The sequence below is a fragment of the Chionomys nivalis genome, chromosome 14 (genome assembly GCF_950005125.1).
Source record: "Chionomys nivalis chromosome 14, mChiNiv1.1, whole genome shotgun sequence".
NCBI lineage: Eukaryota > Metazoa > Chordata > Mammalia > Rodentia > Cricetidae > Chionomys > Chionomys nivalis.
Genome location: NC_080099.1, coordinates 59,465,431 through 59,487,616, shown reverse-complemented (window position 1 = coordinate 59,487,616; position 22,186 = coordinate 59,465,431). Strand labels below are relative to the sequence as shown.

The window sequence follows — 22,186 nt, the reverse complement described above, 5'->3', positions numbered from 1 at the left end:
CAAATTTAAGAAGCAGACCAGAACACCTCTACCTCTCCTTCCATGCTTCATGCTACAGCTGTCATTTATGCTGCATTCATAGAAGCTACAAATCCTAAACCATGCTGGAAGCTTTAGTATTTAAATAAATTAAAATTTAAAAGTGTTTGCTCTTTTTTATGTTATATTTGACCTCTCTACTTTTTTCAGGTTTAGATTTTAGTTTTCTTCCCAGATTTCTGACTGTTTTCAAAAGTCATTTATTGAGGTTTGCTCTTCTTTAGACAACAATTGCAGGAAATGTGTATATGATTTGGAGAAAGATACATACCAACATGTATAACTCAATAAAAACAGCAAAAAATTCATAACTGTTGTCAAGAATAATTCACTGAAACCTTTGCATAAAAACTTAAAGTTATATAAAGAAAAATGTTACAGGCAGATCATTTGATGAACTATTTATCAGAGCTTTTGAGTACAGAAAGTTGACAATGTAACCATTTTTTCCTTCCTGGACCAGTTTTGAAGGATGCTTTCTGTTAGAGATGGCTGCTCTTGCCTCCTGTTTGTTCAGCTAGCCCCTTCGAGGTAGTCTAGTGTCGTCTGGCCATCATTGCTTCTGACACAGTGTTAAAATTAGTTTTTAATTTTGTAAACTGTGGAATTGCTTCTATGATTGTTTCTTTTATCTTGGTTTCCAGGAGTTGATTATAATATAAATGAGTGTGAGTTTTATGTATATATCTTTTGGATGCGGAGATTTTGAATTAATGTGATCTACAATTAATATTTTAACTCAATGACCACATCAATTTTTATACATTTTAAAGATTTAATTGTGCCCCCTTAGTAGATGATGAACTGTGTTACTACTATGAGAATGCCAGAGAAGCAAATGGTATTATGATTTGAGAGATGGAAGGTCATGAATGATTACTGAATACTGAGTAAATATGGCATTCTCCTGGAATGTCAAACTCAAATAGCCAATGCTATGACCTTGTTGATGACTTAATCTCTTGTTTATCATTGTCTTCCTCTGACACAATGAAATCTCAACAACACAGAGAAAATTTCCAGTACTGTGTAGCTACAAGCTGGTCTCCAGTGGCCAGGACACCTGGATTCAACACCTTCTTCGCCTATTACATATTGATACTGGACAGCATGCTCTACCTGTTTGTGATTTGGTTTTCTTTCCAATAATATATGTTTACCATGACAATATGTCATACAGTTCTTTGACAATGATATTAATTAAAGAGCACAAAACACTGAGAATAAGACACATTATAAGGACTACATGAGGACTTCCTTAAAAACAAAATAACAAGTAAATTTTAACTGTATAACCCTAGCACCTTAAGTCCCTGGTGTTTAAACTTACTTACTCCCCTACATACTATGTTTTTCTTCCTTTTATATTCAACTACTTCTAGAAACTTTGTCTAAATTTCACCTTTGACAAAGATATTCTTCTGAATTCAGACCTAAGTAGTTTTCCTGGTTTCTAGCCAACCATAACAGTTATTGCCCACACTTGATTACTCTTAACCTTGTAACTAATTATTCCATAATATCTTACGGAGCTGGTTCCTTCAACATTTAAGATATAGTTTAGGAATTATTTTATTGAGAAAAGCTCTCTTGCCTTCTTAAACTGAAATCTTTTTGCTTTTAGTTTTAGTTAAACAATGGGATGTTCCAGCCTTCTTTAGGAGATCACATCTCTTTGTGGATGGAGGTTGTCCCTCGTATTTAGGGACCCCTTAGTGTATACTAAAATGCCTTTCACAAGACAGTCCCTAAGAGGCACATTGGAAGGACCTGATATTCCTCAACTTAGCTTCGAATGGCTAAAGATCCAGGACAATAAGTATTGTGTGTATTCTCCTTGCATTCAGTAAGAAGGGAGTAAATTCAGTGCTTCGGTATGTCATGGTAATTCACTCCCCCAACATCAATCAAAATAACATTCTAGAGGCATAATTTTGCCAGGGAATGATAATGAGATAGTAAGTCCTAAAGGTAGGAGTATAAAGAAATGAGCAAAAATCCCTTTCAGACACCATTTTCTGAATCTGAAATGATTTTTCAGCAATAGGCATTTGTTTGTTGGCAATAATCAGTTTGTGATGAGAATGGAATGCTGATTTTACAGCCAAAGGAAGGTATTTGGCTAACGTGTGACTCAATCATTTTACTGTTTTAACTAAGAGCATTTGTTTAATTCTCTCTGTTTATATGCTTGTGCATACTTTAAAAGCTGCAGAAGGAGTCAAAGGAATTGAACTCAGCCAAGCGTTTCTTTCATTATGTTATATGACCAGCAGTGTTGTGTACCTAGATGGAATTTCCTGAATTCCCAGGAGCTTGAAGTGTTTTGTGAAATGTGGAGTTGCAAGATTTTATTAATTAATTAATTAGTTAATTAATGCACAGCACTGAGGGTGGGACCCAGGGCCTCATATATGCCAAGCAAGCGTTCTATCACCAACTCTTGCTTTGTAAGCTTGTGGATGAGAAAATATTGTAAGGTACAAGTAGGTTCATGTATAGTTGGAAAGTCTTTGACAAGAATTAGTTGCATATTCAGAATTGCTTTATAATAGTATCCATATAAGACATAAAAGAGAAGGGTTGGAGTTATGGTAGCATGTTGCTTACTAGTACAGGGCTTATCATATACTTCATTTCATGAATTATGTTGACCGTGAGAGACACACTTAGTGTGTTTTTGCTTATGTGTGCAGGTATATGTGTGTGTGTGCTAAGGCCAGAAGATCACTTTGGATACTTTTTTCTTCTTTTTTAAACACAGAATATCTCACTGGCCTGAAAGTTACTAATGTCTGTCTCTCCAACTCTGGGGACTACAAGTTTGGCCTGGCTCCTCCCACTGACCCTTCCCCCCAATGGAGTCTGGGCACTCTGGTCTGCCACGATTGTATGACAAGCACTTCACCAACAGAGTCATCTCACTGGCCGGATCCTGATGGTACTAATCTAACAATCAATCCACAGCCTCACTGCTTACCTATGCAAAACTCAAACTGGGTTATTCAGAGAAATTGTCCAAACTCTCAGTTCTACACAGAAAAGGAGCTTTAAAATAGTACTTATATTTGAAATACTTACTTATATAAACTCTAATGGGAAAACCTTGCAGTTTAAGGGATACCGGCATGATGACAGGACCGTGAGGCAGCTGATCACCTGCGTGTGCTGCCTGGAAGCAGAGTAATGGGTAGTGGTGCTCCTTTCACTTCCAGCCTTTATCCGGCTCAGGCCTCTAGCCTAGGTGATGGCACAGCCAATTATTAGGGTGGGTGCTTTCACCTTGATTACCATAGTCTAGACATTCTGTCATGGTTGTGTCCCTACAGGAATCCTAATTCTGTCAAGTTTACAAAGGAGATTAACCATCACAGCCAGACATATTTTGTCAAACATTCTCTAATTTATCTCCTCTCATGTTGATGGATGTTTACATTATGTTTATATTGTTTTTAATCATCAGTAACAGTACTGTTAAGAACAAACTCAGAATGTACTTTTTTGTGGAAAACTGAAGACATTTCTCTAGTAAAAATTTAAATAGAAGGATGCACAGTTTGCATTTTGGTAATGGAAAAAAATGAAATTCTTGATAAAATATGAAAGTTTACTTCTCTGAACTTTTATCACCACTTGTCAATATCTCTTCAAAAATTGAAGGTTTTAAGATTGAAAAAAAGGTATTTTTTTATTTTTAGCCATTTCTTTAATAAAGGAGAACATTTATTTGGGGTGGCTTATAGATTTAGAAGTTTAGTTCATTATCATCACTGAGGGTCCTGGCAGCATGCAGACATGGTGCTGGAGAAGGAAATGAGAGTTCTTCATCTTGATCTGCAGGTGACAGGGGGTATACTGTGTGACACACTGAGCACAGCTTGAGCAAAGGAAACCCGAAAGCCCACCCCTATAGTGACACACTTCCTCCAATGAGGTCACACTTACTCCAACAAGGCCACACTTCTTAATATTGCCACTCCTTTAGGGGGCCATTTTCTTTCAAACCAACACATCCTACTCCCCGCCCCCCAAAGGTTTGTAGTCATAATGCAAAAATACATTCAGTCCAACTTCAGAAGTCTCCATAATCTATAACACTTTCAAACTTATTTAAAAGTCTAAAGTTCAAAATCTCCTCTGAGATTCATGCAGTCTCTTAACTGTAATTCCCTGTAAAATCAAAATAAAAAAGCCAATCACATACTTTCAGCATATAATGGCACAGGATATACATTCTTATCCTAAGACGGAGGAAAGGGAGAATAATGAGGAAATACTGGACCAAAGCAAGACTGAAACCCAGCTGGGCAAATTCCAAAGTCTGCATTTCCACGTCTAATCTCAAAATGCTCTTCAGATCTCGAACTCCTTTCAGCTTTATTGACTGGAACACACTTCTTTCTCTTGGGCTGGTTCCAGTCCCTGTAAGCAGCTTTTGTGGGCAGGTCCCATAGCTCAGGCATCTCCAACGTCTTGGAGTCTCCAAAGCAATCCAGGTCTCATCTTCATAATTTTTCGCAATGGCCTCTCTAGACCTGCAAACAGGGACACCCCTGGTGTAACGCCCGGCCTCGACAGCTTTCCTTAGTCACAGAGGGAGATTCCATATCCCCTTTCTTCTATTCTTGTCCAGAACCACATGGCTGAAGCAGTCAAGTTCAGCTCTTTGTTGGGACTGAAATATGACCCCCTTGTTCAATGACATCTTTACCAGCTTTCTGTTTTCAGTGGTTCCTTTCACTGTCTAGGCTTGGCTGTTCTGGAACTTGCTCCGTAGACCAGGTTGGCCAGATCTGCTTTCCTTTGTCTTCTGAGTACTAGGATTAAAGTTGTGTAATCTGGTGCTTTTCTATTGAGCATTTGCTTCACATATGCCATTTAGCAATATCTTCTGAAATGTGCTCATTTTCCTACTGGGATATATATTTTGTGCTGGTTTAAAGAAATCCTTTTTATTGCTGAGCCAACTCTCTAGCTCCCTTATATATATTTTAGTAGATATTTTGAATGCTAATTACTCTATGACTCTAATTACTACAGGTCCAGTTTCCAGTACACTCACATGGCAGCTAAGAACCATATGTAATTTTAGATGTATATACACAAAATTAACAATTTCAAATAAGCATGATACATTATTTTATCTTTTATGCAGTTTGGAGATAGACCAGTATTCTTTATCTTATAAAATACATTGTTTTGTATGTTTCAGGAATTTACTTTATACCTCAGCTAGCAAGTGAATAATCTATATTTAAATGTCCAAACACATGTGAGGTTTTCCCTGAGTTCTTAGAATCATTCCCATTTGTAAATAAAGTTTTATTGAGACACATAGGATACATTTATATATATTGACCATGACCTCTCTCTATATAAAGGCAGAGATGTATAATTCTATTTCTGGTTTTACTGTTCAATGAAAGAAGTTCACCAATTATTGCATTATGTTTTACAGGCCATTTGCATCGATGGGTTCCTCTAATTTAATAAATATATCCTTTGATTTGTTTTGCTACAGAGTGGTATAAATGTTCAATGTCAACTCAACACATTTTGTTTTTCTTACAAAGTGTCAAAGCTAATCTTGAGGACTTATTTATAATCACCTCAAGCCTCACTGAAAAATTTTGTTAGAATTTGAGTAGGATTTCATTAAACTTATGGACTTTTGAGCTGTCATTTCCTTTGCTTACTCTTAGGAGCTTTGTATTTCAGGTTGACATGCTAAATAACTGTCTTATTAGTTCTAATGCTTCCCGGTGGATAGATGGTTCAGCAGTTAAGAACACTGGCTGCTGTTGCAGAATACCTAGGTTCAGTTTCCAGCATCAACATGATAGCTCACCATCATCTGAAACCTCACTTGTAATGAATCTGATACCCATTCCTGACCTCTGCATGTACTAGATTCATATACTCACTTACATACGTGAGGCAAAACACTCACACACATAAAATAAAGATATATAAATCTTAAAATATAGCAATGCTTATTCTTTCTCTTAGTAAGAAAAACATCATAATGATGATAATGGTAGTTTTTGCCTTTTTAATACAGTGTTTCTATCTCATTTATTATTTTATAAAACATATGAACCTAGGTGAATTTTGCTATATGTTATTTTGTTGCTTTAGTATTAGATAAACATAGTCGTTCTTAATAATTACTGCTTAATGTACATTGAATAAGAAGTTCCTCCTTTTGACTATTGTTTGTATTAAATTACATGAATATATTTTCTAAAGTTGAATCCTTTCATTTCAATACATATCATATTTTTTTTTGAAGAAAGAATGTTAGTATTTTTTATTGATAGTGACAGTGACGTTGTCACTGAGAGCTTTCCTTGTGTCGCTTTCTGTTCTGTTCTCTAAGGTTAACCGGTAATCCTTTTAAAAGACATATATATTACAATACGTTATATATATGGATACAATGTAATGTATGACAGAAGAATATATATATATATATATTCTTCATGTATGCAAAAACCTATCTCAGACTCAGGCAGACTTGCTGAATTTTGCTTCAGTCTTTGTGTGCCCCTATGAGCCCTGGTTAGTTGATTTTGTGACTCTTGTTCCCCTTGAACTGCAAAGAAGGTTCAGCAGTTCAAGTTTAGGCTCACAACCAAAAACGTGGAACTATTTTTGTAACCATAATTACTAAAGAAGATGTCATGAATGTAAAGATTGGGTGATAGGAGGAGTTTGAGGTGAAGACAGAAATAAGAGAAATGTTGTACTCATGCATAAAATTCTCAAAATATACTAAATAAAAATTATAGAATTCATAAATAGCCCCTATTTTGATTGTGGATTCATTTATTTTTATTTGGATTACAACCACATATTATTTTACATATCCTGAAGTTTGTTATTGATATGTTTTAATAGATCTTTTTATCCATAAGAAACACAAATTTGAACATAATACTTTTGTCTCAGTCTTTACTTCTTAGATTACAACAAAAATTTTATACTTCTTTTGAGAATTTCATATATGAATACTACTATTAATTATATTTACATCATTTCCACCTTCCTTTTCCTCTCCTTCAACTCCTCCTAAGTCCCTTTTATTTCTTCTAGAATTCATAACCTCTTCTTCCATGATTATTGGTGCACATATATATTTATGAAAGCTACAGTGCCCATTAGTGTTGCTGAGTGTAGAGAGGACTAACCTCTCTCTCTCTCTCTCTCTCTCTCTCTCTCTCTCTCTCTCTCTCTCTCTCTCTCTCTCTCTTTCTCTCTCTCTCTCATCGACTGCCTGCAGCTGCTCATTAAGAGTGGGGTCTTGTTTGGACCTTAAGAGCTCAGACCGTTGCTCCAAATTGAGACTCTGTCTCTACCTCGATCCATCGCCAGATGAAGGTTCTAAGGTGATATGCAAGATATTCATCAGTATAGGATAGGGTCATTTCAGGTTCCCTCTCCTTAGTTGCCCAAGGTACCAAATGGCTCCCTTAGATAGGGTATATACTTCGCTGCTCCCGTATCAATCCTTCCTATATCCCAACCATCCCAATCCCCCGAGCTCCTCCCATCCTCCCCTTCTCATCCCATTTCCCCTTTGCCCCATGCCACCTCACCCGCAAGTTCCCAGTTTTTGCCCTGCAATCTTGTCTTCTTCCCCCTCTCCATGCGGATGACTATATGATTTTCTTTGGGTTCACTTTCTTATTTAACTTCTATAGGATCACAAATTATATGCTTAATGTCTTTTATTTATGGCTAGAAACCGATTATGAGTGAGTACATCCCATGTTCCTCTTTTTGGGTCTGGGATACCTCACTCAGGATAGTGTTTTCTATTTCCATCCATTTGCACGCAAAATTCGAGAAGTCATTGTTTTTTACTGCTGAGTAGTACTCTAATATGTATATAGTCCACACTTTCTTCATCCATTCCTCCATTGAAGGGCATCTAGGTTGTTTCCAGGTTTTGGCTATTACAAACAATGCTGCTATGAACATAGTTGAACAGATACTTTTGTCATTTGATGGGGCATCTCTTGGGTATATTCCCAATAGTGGTATTACTGGATCTTGGGGTAGGTTGATCCCAAATTTCCTGATAAATCGCCACACTGATTTCCAAAGTGGTTGCACAAGTTTGCATTCCCACCAGCAATGAATGAGTGTGCCTCCAAATGAGGAGCAGAAGGAGGGAGAACATGAGCAAAAAATCAGGACCACGAGGGATGCACCCACCCACTGTGACAGGGGAACTGATTTATTGGGAGCCCACCAAGGCCAGCTGGTCTGGGACTGAATAAGCATGGGTTGATTCCGGACTCTCTGAGCATGGCGGACAATGAAGGCAGATGAGAAGCCAAGGACAATGGCACTAGGTTTCGATCCTAATACATGAACCGGCTTTGTGGGAGCTTAGCCTGTTTAGACGCTCACCTTCCTGGAAGTAGATAGAAGACCTTCGTCTTCCCGCAGGGCAGAGAATTTGGACTGCTCTTCAGTATCCAGAGGGAGGGGGAATGGTGTGGGGGGAGGAGAAGAGGAGTGGGGATAGGGGGAGGGAAGTGGGGGGAGGGGGCAATATTTGGGAGGAGGGGAGGGAAATGGGAAACGGGGAGCAGGTGGAAATTTTAATTAAAAAAGAATTAAAAAAAAAAGAGTGGGGTCTTGTGAGCTTTAAATGTTTTTTGTTTGGATTCCATTTGCTTTAAATATATAACTTCTAAATAACACAGTCTTTGCTGTCATGACTAAGCTGCAAATCTGTAACTTTAAAATGCCTTGTGAAACTGTTTATAGTCATCCAATCATTAAATGTTTATCTATATTATCCATTTCCTATACTTGTCCTTCCTTCTTACCCTTTGAATTATTCAAATTTTATGGTACTGCTTTCTCTCAGATAGCTTAGCAGTGATAACTATTTCTAGACTCAGAAAATATTCTTAAATTATTGTAGCTATATTAGAATATCATTTATATTACTACCTAAAATTGTCAAATAAGATTTTCTCAATTTGTCAACACTCAAGTGTAATACATCTATTCATATTTTAAATCTGTGATGCATGTGTTTTCACAATTTCTATTATTTCAAAAAGATTCCACAGAGATATTCTGTTATATCATGTAGCTAAGTGATTTGGTTCCCCCCTCTTTTTCTCCCTGTGTGTATTGGGATATATATAAATATATATATATGTATATATATATATATGTATCCTGTATTGGGATATATATATATTTCATATATAACCCAATTTTCTATATATTTTTATATATGGGATATATGTATATATATTCCATATTTATATTTATGAATGTAAGATCATAGGCACTCAGAACTGGAAGGAAGGCTTAAAGCTTATTGCATTCAATACTGATCAATTTACAAACTCAGAATTATTCTGCTTATGGTGTTTTGAGAGTCATAATTAGTTTATGTTGAAAAAGATGAACAAGGAAGACATGATTTCATTTTGAAAAAGCTGGCATACTGGTGGGTGAAGAGGTGTTGATATACCAAAACATGTGTGTGCAAAAGTCAAAGAGACATTGTAGGAGGAGCAGGTGCCCTGAACTGAGTTTCAAAACCTCCATTCCCACTAAAAGTCTGCACTATCTTCTTGCCTTTTACACCTGACTGTGTCTACCTAGTTGGGTAAAGCAGGGCATGCTTGACAGAAAATGTATTCCTATTGGGCACAAAGCTGCTCGCTAATCTTTCCCACCCTTTGGTCCTGTTGCCGGCTTCGAGAGATCAGCAAAGCATATGGTAACCTTGGATTTCGGTCCTTAGATGCTTACCTTTCAATCCAGTTTGCTCTGTGCTTTCCAATTCATGTTTCCTCCCCTCCTCCTTCCCCCATCCTTCTTATTACCAATTCTCTCAACAGTGTTGATATAGCTCCACAACTATGTTTTCTATGTTGAATAAACTACTGTTCATGTATCATGCCTAAGGAAAAAAATACGATGGAATTGATCCTTCCAGAAAAATGCACTCCTGCTTATGTAGTCCGAGATCACATTTGCGTGTGTTGGCTGCAGCTCTGTCTTTTGAGTGATTGATCAGTGCTCAGACTATTTGCTAAATGACATGTGCAATAGGTTTTACACGCTGCTACAGGATCATGTGAATTAAAAACAAGAAAAAAAACAAATTGCAGGAAAAATGAAATGATGCGACTCAATATTGTTCCACACACATGCAACCAAGACTATGCAGAAGCGAGTCTACTTTGTCAAAAACATGGCGATAGAGTTGAGACTTGCTCTTGCTTTGTAGATGTCCACTTTGAGTTCTGTCAAAACCATGGTCAACCAATATAATTAGAGTTTTAAATGTATATACAAGGCTACAAAGTGAAATATACCAGTACTTTATTCTGGTTATCATTAATCTTCCTGGCTTCTGCTTGGTCATATTTTAAAAGCTTATTTGATCCTCCTGGTTTTCTGCCATTGCCTGAGGAGGAACCAAAGGTCACCTTTTCTCTTTAACACATGCATTGTGTTGTATTTATTTACCATCAGTTAGTTTTTCAAGAGGTTCAGCAGATAAATTTTGTTCAGTAGTTCACTAGTATCTTACAGCATCATCTTCATAATCATTTAGAAATAGAGACCGTTTTGATTCCCTGACATAACCAGAGTGAACCCTGAGATCAAGTTCTTTGAAAGTGGAAAGTTAGTGTATAGGACGTTAAGCAATGTTTGTGTTGTCAAATCAGATGCATTTTCCCACAGCCAGAGGCTCCTCCGCAAATGTACTAAGTGTCCATCATGGCTTGCTAGATGGACATAAGTGAAGCCAGGCTTATTCAGCACTGTCAAATGTGGACAACTTAATACCGTTCTCCTAAAATATCTGAGGAAGAATGTTGCTCTTGTCGCTGATACAGTAAGCGCTGGGGGATCCTAGAAACTTCTAGAAAGGAAGGTGCAATGGCAAGCATGGAGAGTCAGCAACTGAAGTGTTAACGTGCTGTGTAGAGAATAGAGCTGGTGACCAAGGTCAATGAAGGTTAGTGACCTGGCCAGAAGCCGGTAGGGTTGGACTTGGAAGACTTTTACACTGACTGAGTAGTCAGGTGTTCCTTAAGGGGCAAGCAAGAAGTACATTGCAGAAGAAGAAAGGATGTAAGTAGGAGAGGAGAAGGAACAGGAACAGACTAAAACAGTAGCCATGGAGAGTGTTGAGGTTAGGAAGGCTGGTAGGAAGGGGGTCCTGGAGAGTGGGATCCTACTACATTATCCGGTTTAAGTCTGATGTGCACAGGACGATCATATGCTTTCTTGGCATATGTTTGTGGCATGATTTTAGACGTTGTAGCTTCATTTTTAAGGAAAGTTAGCGTTCAAACATTCTAAAATGAAGGCATCTATTGTAGAGAAAAAAAAATGCAGCCACTGCCGCCACTGCCCCTCACAAACACACTAAATCAAAACCAAGCTCCCTGCTGTGCCTCTAGATATCACCTGAGTTTCCTTCCTTGTCCCAAGCTATCCCTTAACTTCCGGATTACTTATTGCCACAAACACAGACAACCCAAAGTCAGTGTCCTCAAAAAACAGAAGGGTGCTTTTCCAGTATTATATAGGAACAAAGATTGTTTGAAGGTTATGGGTAAGCATTCATCTTTCAGATATTCAAATGACATTGTAATGTCTTTGTAAACACATCATAATTCACAGTGAGAATCTGCAATTTTTAGGATTTATAAGAACATAAATATTTAGGGAGAAATTTGGGATTTCTCTACAACACTAAGTCATTGGAACACCCCTAAACCATCAGAACCTGGGGAGAGAAGCATGAGGAGCAGTCACCTGCATGTTTTATTTATTTCAAATGATATTCATTTATTTAGTTTCTACCTCTCTCTTAATATGCTGTATGTTAAAGGATTTTTTTAAATGAAAAAAAATGCTTCTGAATTCTAAACCAATGCAACAGCCATTTGCACATAAATTTCCATTAAGTTTTTCTGTACCTAACAACACTTTAATTTCTTCCACTTTATGTCAGTTTTTCTATAACTCATTCTTAATCAAACCAGTATGGAAAGCATGCGTTACTCACAAGGAAATGCTAGAAACAGATACCAGGAAAAAGGGAATTTGAAATTGCTTAGTAATTGTGGAAATTCCTTGAATTTTTTTTTCTTGTAGTCAAAGCAGCATAAAGCACATGCGTTTGGGGTCCAGTGTTTGTCACTGACCATGGCACTTCCTGACAACCATGGTTCTAAGGACCACAATGCTGCTCTGTGTTAAATGGGACAGGTCATCTTGTGTTCTTTTGTTTCTTCTTAAAATAAAATAGCATGTGTTTTCCTTTGGGACACCATGTTTAACACACTTTATGACATCTCAAATGGCAAAGCATTGGCTTGGAACAACCTTGAGTAACATCCCTACCAAGAGTCTTCACATGACCAGCAGGGGTTTCTCAAGCCTTGCAGACTCGTAAAAAAACCAGTGGGTTATTAAATGCTTGTCCAGATTCAGACACAAGCAGCAAAATGTCACATGTATCTGGAAGCGCAGTCACATTCTAGGACCAATTGTCATAGTTTTCAAATATAGTCACTGCCATATACACTTAGAAGTGTGAACCAAATAGAAGGAAAACAATAACAGGTAAACAGGACAAACACAAGACCCATCCTTTTAACAAAACACACTTGGCACTGAAGTATTTCCAGAAAATTATGATGAACATTTTTGAAATCAAAACAGTGTTAGAAAAGCACTTAGTATGCAGGCATGAGAGCCTGAGTTTGGGTCCCTAGCATTTACATAAAAAATTCTTGGTGAAACACAATAATAGCATGTGCCTAAAACATTGTTCTTGAGGAGGGGGCGCGGGTGGGGGGGGCACCTGGAGAATACAAGCCAGTCTCTCCCAGACAGCGCTCCAGATGGCATTTCAGTGAGAGATTCTGTCTCAAAGAGGGCGGGGAATGATTGAAGAAGACACACTGTGTGGAATGACCCCTCCCCCAACACAAGGCAGAATGGGGCTCACAAAGCTTGGAGGCTAGCAAACACAGTTTTAATAGCATGTATCTGTAAAAACTCTCTCTAAGGTTTGCGATAAGTCAGTGCCATCTCTCTATTCCCTCAAAGTATGCATGGAATGTGGTATGTGTTTTCACTTGCTGAATTCATCCTTCATGCAGCCCTAGTCTATCAAAGAGGTTAAAAATTTATAAAACTCTAATGGGATATGGTTTCAATGCTTCATCACACACCCCGTCATTTGCTTTCCAATCTAGATCAGAATAATCTCGCCTCTTTCGCTGCAGTCACCTACCTGCACCGCTAATATTTTCTGAATGCTGTCCTGGGATTCCCCCTGGAACTTGGCCAGCCGGTTCTGGTTAAAAAGGATCACCAGTCTGAAGTATTCTTGCCATTGATTGTCCAGCTTTTCTTGCAGCTGACAGAGCTAAAGGCGACAGGGAGGGGAAAAAAACACAAGTCAGGGGAGGAGAGGAAATTAATGGCACTGTTCAAGAAGAATGATGGGGGGAAATATAGAAAGCAGCCAATGGCCCGTTCCGCACTGTACGGACCTGACAGGAATTTCACAGTCTCTTGACTTTTCAGCCCACTCATGTGCACTCGTCAGAGACCAGTCACATCTGGCCGCCAGGATGGGGGGTTAATTTTCTCTAAATGCCTCAGCAGTTTTGTTCTAGCTGGAGCAAACTCTGTGACTGCAAAGCTGATGAGTAAAATATTTCTACTTCACCCAGTTTAACTCAAAACCGATAGCCTCGGGACATATTGAACCTTTCTGTTTGAAAAAAAAAAAAAAAAAACCCAAAACCTTTTGACGCTCTTTTTGAATGGCACATCAGGTCAAACCAAAGTTTAAAAAACATAGCCTGAAGACTTTGATGGACATCGCTGCATCTTTTTCGCACTCTTAAAGCTTACTATGGCTGGCAATGTGCGTGTCAGAGCATGACAAAACCAAGGAGAATTAACTTTGCCATCAACTGCAGAGGAGAGGAGAAAAAGTAGGGAGGGGATTTCCAGCAAGGACTCCCAATTAATCTGCCTCCCTCTGATCACATGACAGGGAAACATGTCAACATTAAAGTACAAAAGATGCAATGTTTAGAAGTGGGCACTTTTAACGTAGGACCTGCAGAAAGAAGCAGAATTTTCTTATGGGTTCTATCATACAGGGGACTTTAATATAAAAAATCATCAATCAACAGCTTATATTAGAAAATCAGCAGTTTTGCAAAGACCAGGAACTCTTTTCTTTCAACAACTGGCATTCTGTAAGAATTACTGTGATAAGTCTATGCTGTAAAGGGATAAATTTAACAAAATTAACAAGAAACTCCATTTACAAAAGGCCTAAATAGTCACATATTATAGCCTGCCCATGAAAACTCATTTGGGGTTTGGTAGTATGAATAACCCCTTAGTGTGCTTTGCAAAATGGAAAGAAACAAATTTATAACAAACTTCAAATTCATTTGAATATCTTTTCACACCTACAGTAAAATTTGTCAAAATATGTTTTGAGCGGAGCAGAGGTACACGAATGAGATGCTTGGTAAAACATACAAAAAACCATGCCCGAATCTTAGAAATCTTTGCTATGTATAGTCACTAAAATTTTTTTAGATAAAGTGATTTTGAATTCCCAGTGTTGTCTATGAGTTTTTATTCTCAACAATCTCCATAGGCTTTGCCACCCCTCCCCCATGCACATGTAGGCTTGGTTCACAGAAAAACAAAGACACTACTATGAGTTAATTTGCCAATTTAACACAAAAATATCTGTTAAACATGTTTTTACTTAGTTGATGATGAACTACATAATTCAGAATAAATTGGGGAAAATTTTGGATTATTCAGACTACCAAAGTAAAGTCAGCAAACTAAAGATTACCATTTCTTTGGAAAAGAAGTTCAGTGCCATATTTCTTGAAAATTTGCTTTTTTTGCAACACAAGCCAAATCAGATAATTAATGGCAGGTGGTGAACTGTATGCTGATACACTCATTGCTGCATGTAGAAATGTTAGTTTTCATTTGCTATGCGCACAAGTACATGGATGGTCCCAGTAACACTATCACAGCTGTGGAAAGGACAGGAGAAGGATACGGGATTGGAGCTATGCAGGATGGGTAGGAGTCAGCTTTGACCCCGTGTCATCCAAGATATGCATCAACGACTTTAACAACTTGTCAATTTGTATTGACAACAATGTGCAAGAGAGATCTGTATTTAAATGATCAATGACTTTGGTCTGAAACAGGACAAGGCTACAGAGTCTGCCCGGGAGAATTTATTGGACCCAAGTAAAGAGAAAGAAAGCGACAACAAAGCTCTGAAGAGGTATTTAAGACAAACTGAAAACTTTGTGACACCATACTTGGTCTTCAAGTAAAATGCGATCTGTCAGACATGATAGTATGTTTTTAAAAGACAAAATCTTGGGAAAAAAAAGGGTAGAAAATAACTTACTTGTTTATAAACTAAAATTATCAGGAAATTATCTTTGTTTATTGAGTAACTCATCCTTGAATATTATACCTAGAAAATATATTAAAATACACTGATGTGTAGTTCTGTATATTCTGGTTCTAGGCTAGAGGCTTAGATAAATATTCTCAATAAAGTAGCTATATAATAACAATAAGTAAATGCAACTCGTTAATCAAAGCTTATCTATAAATAGATTTTGGGTGATAGAGGCTCTGGAGAGATTTAACAAGTTTTTCCTTACAAAAATAATCCTTTGATTTTCTTAGTTCCTTCCTGCCAGTAGATCATAGGTTACTGCTGTCTGCTGGAGGCTCCTTCACACAGTCTCTTTGCCTGCCTACTGTCCAGAAGTCAGCATTTTTAAGAGTTTACCTAATTTTAGCTTAAAGCTTATATTCCAAACCATGATGTCATCATGATTGGAATCCAACCACTTCCCCCTTTTTGCCTTTAACAATAGTTGTGGTGTCTGGTTAAGCGTTGTGAAGATTTCTACAAGCAAGCTAAGTTGCTGCAGATCTGAGCCTCATCTTGTCCTGAAATATGGTGTGCTGTGGAATGAGCATTTGTTTACACCTGTCGGATGTTAGTAGGAAGTGAATTATAAACTTTGCACATGTATCTCATGTTTCTATCAAGGTGTATACTTATATGTTGATCCACTAGATTATTGAAATATGAAAATTTCAAGGCAAAAGCAAGTGGAAGCTTATTCCATTTAAACATAGAATAGGTTGTTCACAGTCAGGACTAAGCCTGAAATAACTGTTCTTGTTTGGGTGTATCTCTTTTTTTCCCATCAGATAGCATTAGATATCTCACTGAAAGGCTTGGCAGTAGATGACATACCAAGCATAGATCAGGCCTTACTTTTGATCCCTGATGCCACCAAGCAACATCAAACTCCACAGATTGGGAAAATAAGCTAATATATTGTTTTTTTCATTTTTCTTTCTGGAGAATATTTTCTGTTTCAAGGATGTGATTATCTGGGAGCTGACTTAGCACACAGAAGACCTTATTTTCCCATGAGATGCCATGGCACTGGAGACAGCTCCATGGATAAGACCTATTTGTCACAGGGAATGATAAGATATTATATAAGCCAGATATAAGACAAAGATGGGCAATGCAGTTTGTACAGGGAGGAATTCCTGGGTTTGTGTTAGTACCATGGCTGGATGGTAGTGCTTCTCATGCGCACAAGCCAACTGAGGAGAAGCAACTGGACACTGATCTATTTCTTTTCATTTGTCTGTATTCTTGTTCGAAACTACCACAATGAACTTACATCTATCCAGATGTGAGCCCAGACTGGTATCCTTCGAGTAGAGAAGATCATTAAGAACCAACATAGAAAGAAAAACACCTAAACCACACCTTGGTAGACAGAAACAAGAAAGAATGGAAAGTTTCTGAAAAGAAGTTTTCTTTCTTTACAACAGAGAGGGACCACTACAGAAAACCACAACCAATCAAAATGTAGAGTTAGTTGTAGGGCCTAGAATGAGTGTGTACATACGCAGGGCAACTCCCACACTTAAGACTCAGGGGACATTGTGAGAGAGGAGGCACCAAGACTGTAAAAGCTAGAGGACCAGGGAGTGTGCTGTGAGATTGTGTCTCCTAGTAGCATCAGAATGCACACCCATAAAGTTTCACTAGCATGACTGCACTAAGGTAGATAAACAATGACAACAGGAATGGACATGCCAAATTGGATGACGAAAAGTTCACAATCCTCAACCAGACCCAAGAATTGTATGTAGGCAACTGACAAAAGCTGAAAGCAGGAGGGGTGGCCTTCCTCAGGGAGGGGCACATTGATTTGTTGTTCTGTGTCAAGTGGTCAGCCCTGAAGCCATACATACAAGGAACATTATATATACCGAGAAGATTATATCTAGGAACATCTATGTATATAAATATATGCGTGCAATAACTTCTTTAGTAAAAGAAGGGACTATGACTTTGAAAGAAAGCTGGGAATAGTCAATGAGGTGGTTTGGAGAGAGGAAAGAGAAAGGAGAAATGGTGTAATTATAATCACAAAAATTATATAGCAAATTAGACCCTTAACCTAGACAGCTGCTGCCTCCAGATTACTGCCCTGCTTGGGTTCCTGTCCTGACTTCCTTCAATGAACAGTGATGTGGTCATATAAGCCACATAAACCCTGTATTCCCCAGTTTACTTTGGGTCATGGTATTTCATCACAGCACTAGTAACCTAAACTGTGATGAATTGGTACCAGGATTATGCTACTAATCATGTTTTTAGGAGGATTGTGGAAAGGTTTTGGAACTTTGGACGAGACAGTCCAGAGCTAAGAGCTCAAAAGGTTGTTCTGTAGCAGCTTGGAGGATAATAATATTGAGAACAGTGCAGAAAATAAAGTCCCAGCTTGTGAAAATTCAGAGGGAAACAAAGACTCTACCAGACCATTTGTGTAAAGAATATGTGGTTCTGGGTTCTGGTTATTTAACAAGAGGCCAGCATCACTGAAGTTAAACCTTTGCTTTACTGGGACAATTGACGCCGGTCAGCTGGAGCTGAGAAGTTAGTGGTAATTAAGACGAGATCAACATCATTCGGGTGGAATCTGCTGGTAAGTGTTTCCTGAGAGCACACATAAGCTATGATCTGGCAGAAACTAATGTCATACCTTGTGCTGGTAGCCCAGATCGGTAGTGTAAATTTATCTAGGTTTTGAAGGCATGAAGGGGTCATGGAGAAAAGATAAGGCTTGGCACTATGAAGAGAGCCCATGAAAGGCTATTGATGAAAGTGTAGCCCAGTTGCAGAAGACCCCAGAATTTTGGAGATGCTAATACAATGGGATGACCACCTAGGGCAGCAGCAGTGATGGGGTGGAGCCAGCCAGAGCCTAGAAGATAAGTTGTGTGTGCTTCAAAGGACAGATCCAGAGAAGTGACCCAATCCTCTTGAAGGAGTCCAGATGATCATGAGTGAATTCCAGATAATTGGGCATAGTGTTGTCTATGCTTTTGGAGTTTGTTTTTGCTTTGTTGAGAGTATTACTCTACCCTGGTTCTTATCTCTTGAAGTAAGAAAGTATTTAATTTATTTTTGATTTGATAGGAACTCACAGTTGAGAGACTTTGAATTTTATAAGACTGGATTTACAAAAAAGACTGGCTATTTTAAAGAGACTGAATTTTAGTTGTATGAGTTTTTAAAGATTGTGGGACTTTAAAAAATTGGAGTATTTCCTACTGTGATATTTTTGTTAATGTGATACCTTGGGCATGAATAATGAAGAAAAGGTTGTGGCTTAATTGTGATGTGTTTGTGTGTCAAGCTGATACGGGTTCTATTGTGCTGATTAGTTTTACGTCACCTTGACACAAACAAGAGTCATTGGAAAGGTGGAAGCCCCAATTGAGAAAAATCTCTCAATAATACCTTAATAGACCGGGCTATAGGCAAGCCTGTAGAACAGCTTATTAATAATTAATCTGGGAGGGCCCGGTCGCTATGGTAGCATCATCTCTGGGATGCTGGTCCAGGATTCTATAAGAAAGAAGACTGACAAAGTCATGAGGAGCAAGCCAGTAAGCAGAATGTCTCCACAGCCTTTATATAGACTCCCGCCAACAGGTTCCTGCCCTGCTGGAGTTCCTGTCCTGGCTTTCCCCTCATGAACAGTGATATGGGAAAGTAAGTCAAATAAATGAACCCTTTCCTTCCCAGTTTGCTTTTGGTTGTGTTTCATCACAGCAATAATAGCTCAAACTAAGACAGATATGTTCATCTTTGATGGTAGGCAATAAATCAATATGCTCCAGTCATCAGTGATAAACATCCAGGAAGCTGTGCAGATTTGTGTGTGGTTTCCTACAAAGACTGTGGGGAATCAACTTGCCATTTTGTGCAAAAGTTAAAGATAGTATACAAGTTCTAGATCAGAATTCTCAGTGTTGTTCTCAGACCCTCTGCATCAGCACCAGCTCAGCTTCTTCTAGAAATATAGCCGCGCTGATTGTCAGAATTAGGCATGCAAACATCATTCATCCAAACATGCAAACCCATTGTCTGCACATACAATGATACAGGCACATGCTTACTTCCTCACTATCTACATATGTCCTTAACTTATCATGTATTGAATTATTTTATTAGCAGATAAGAAACATTAGTTAAGCTAATGTTTCACTGAGGAGGTCCCCACCATTTTCTGTGGCTTGAAGTCATTTACTATGGAGAATATATTGTAATTTGGCTTTCAAAACAGTATCCTATTACACACGACCATCTGCTGACTTAGAAACTGGGACTGGTTTTGTAGAAAAAGATTTTAGTCATGTTTCTGTGCAATTTGATCTTACCTACAATAAAAGAACTATCCAAAGTATTTAATGAATTTATATTACAGAAATAATTACTACTTTTAGATGCTTCAGAGTTTTAGTGTTTAAAGTGTTTAGTATTTTAAGATATTTATCTCTATTCCAAGCTATATCATTAGTATAGTTTTTAATTTATAATTTATTTCACAAAATTAAAGACCAACCTGAGATTTTTAAAAGGCAAAAGCAGAGTTCAGATATCAAATTCATCTTCATAAACATAAGCCTTTGTAATGTTGTGAGTAAATTGTATGTTATCAGGTTGCAATAGTAAACGGCTAAGATGTTTTTATTTAAAAATTTTTTCAATTGTCTGTGGAATATGGGATATAAATATCATTGAAACCACGCTTTAGATAAAATTGAATGATTTTTAGAGACATATGGTGCCAAAAATTAACTCTCCAAAGCACATAACTCAACTGGCTTTTGCAATTTAAGAATACTGGGAAATAAAAGAAGGGACATTTTGAGGAAATAAGAAGTGTCCTTTTAATGAACTTCTGCTTTCAAGAATCAGACATAACAAGAGACTTTTCAATTAAAATACAAATACCATATGTGACTTATTTGAACAATAAACTGTGATCGCATTTCCCCAAAACAAAGACAAGCCAGTACAAAACAGAACAGAACAAAACAAACAGAGAAAAAGAAAACAGAAGACCCTACATGGCAGGGTTCATTCTAACTGGAGGGCAAGGGTCAAGGTCAGCTTTGATCTATGTTTTACTGAGTAATTATTTGTCAATCACTGGTCTAATGAAAATATAGTTGATCAAGACGACTATATAGGAAATGTACTCTTAAAAATGACACATTTTTGTGGAAAAGTAAGTTTGTAAGAACAAGGTGATAGCTAAAAAAGACCACAGAACATCCATACACTAAAGAGTTAAAAAGTGATATATATGTGTGTGTGTGTGTATGTGTACACATGTATGTATATATTTATTAAGGCTTATATATTACATATTAAAGTGTATGTGTTCATATATGATATTATACTGTATATATAATCTTTAGCACTTATTAACAACACAGGTAAATTTACAATTAATAAGAAGTACTTGTTTTTCTAAAAATATTACTAAAAGATATATTATTAAAATTTGATGCTATTTATGCTGACGAGTGACAGAATATATTAAAATATTTGTCTTCCATAATTAGACCATTATGTTTATAATTATGTGTTATAAGTGCATGGGCCTTTGTATATACAGCAAAAATGCTACAGTTCATAACATATAGCAATCCTGGATCCAGGCTCAGATGTTTCAGGCAGGCCTGTGGGCACTGTGTAGCATGATGCCATTCATAATGCAAAGCACATGTGTTGTTTTCAGAACCGAGGCTGCAGAAACATCACAGGCCCCTGGTGCTTCCGGTCAGAATTAATAGTTATCACTGTTCATTCACGTTTTTCAGACATTACATCTGGTTTGAGACCCCATGTGGGGTTGTGGCCCGCTGTCTCAGAAGCGCTGATGTAAACTGTGGTCTTTGATTATTAAAAGGAGGAATCACCCATCGACTCTAACCAGTGTGCTGATCGACTCTGGGGTTCTGATAATACAACACTGTTCACAGATACCGGGGAAAGGGGTCCATGGACATTTTTATATTTTTGTTTAAATTTTGCTTTGGCTCTAAAGTGTTCCAATGGATTCCAAGGCTATTAAAAGGGCACCAGGGTAGAAATGGGAGTAGTGATTCCACAGCGATAGTGAGTGGTGCTTGCTAGGGTGGGGAAGGACACACTTGTATGCACCAATCAACACAGTTCTGGCACGAGCAAGCTTCAACGTTCATCCAAAGTCCTTCAGGGAGCTTGTGAACTTCGTGAGAATAAAGTTGGTGGTCTTAGTGGAAATATTAAGAAGGATATTTACATTGGAGAAAATAAAATTATTTCAGATCATCTACTTATACTTCTTATTTATAAACACAGCGAAGTGTCTCCTTCCACTGCAGAAGCATGTTCTGAGTTCAACATATTTGGTAAAGAAAATATGCTACCTCCTTTACATTCATACCTTACGGAATCCGCAAAATATCATTGAAAGGTTTGAAAAGATATGATCAAGGCCATTTGGGAGAGAAACCAGTACGTTTCTCCACAACAGAAAAATAACTTCAGTAGTAAATAAATGATATGAATATATTTTAGATTTAGATAGATGATAGACAATAGGAAGATAAAGGTAGTTATTTATTTGCACTAGATTATTAAAGTTGTGGTTATAATTCCAACCTTCTTGTTAAAAGC

General features: G+C 37.6%; 1 protein-coding gene across 1 annotated transcript in view; it reads right to left on the bottom strand.

Annotated features, from left to right (window-relative positions):
• The window catches only part of Ccdc178 (coiled-coil domain containing 178), a 328,223-nt gene that overhangs the window by 21,696 nt on the left and 284,341 nt on the right, over positions 1 to 22,186 (bottom strand). The window contains exon 17 of the mRNA XM_057788447.1: positions 13,343 to 13,477. Within this exon, the coding sequence (XP_057644430.1) occupies positions 13,343 to 13,477 (135 nt within the window). The remainder of the gene's footprint in view (positions 1 to 13,342; positions 13,478 to 22,186) is intronic.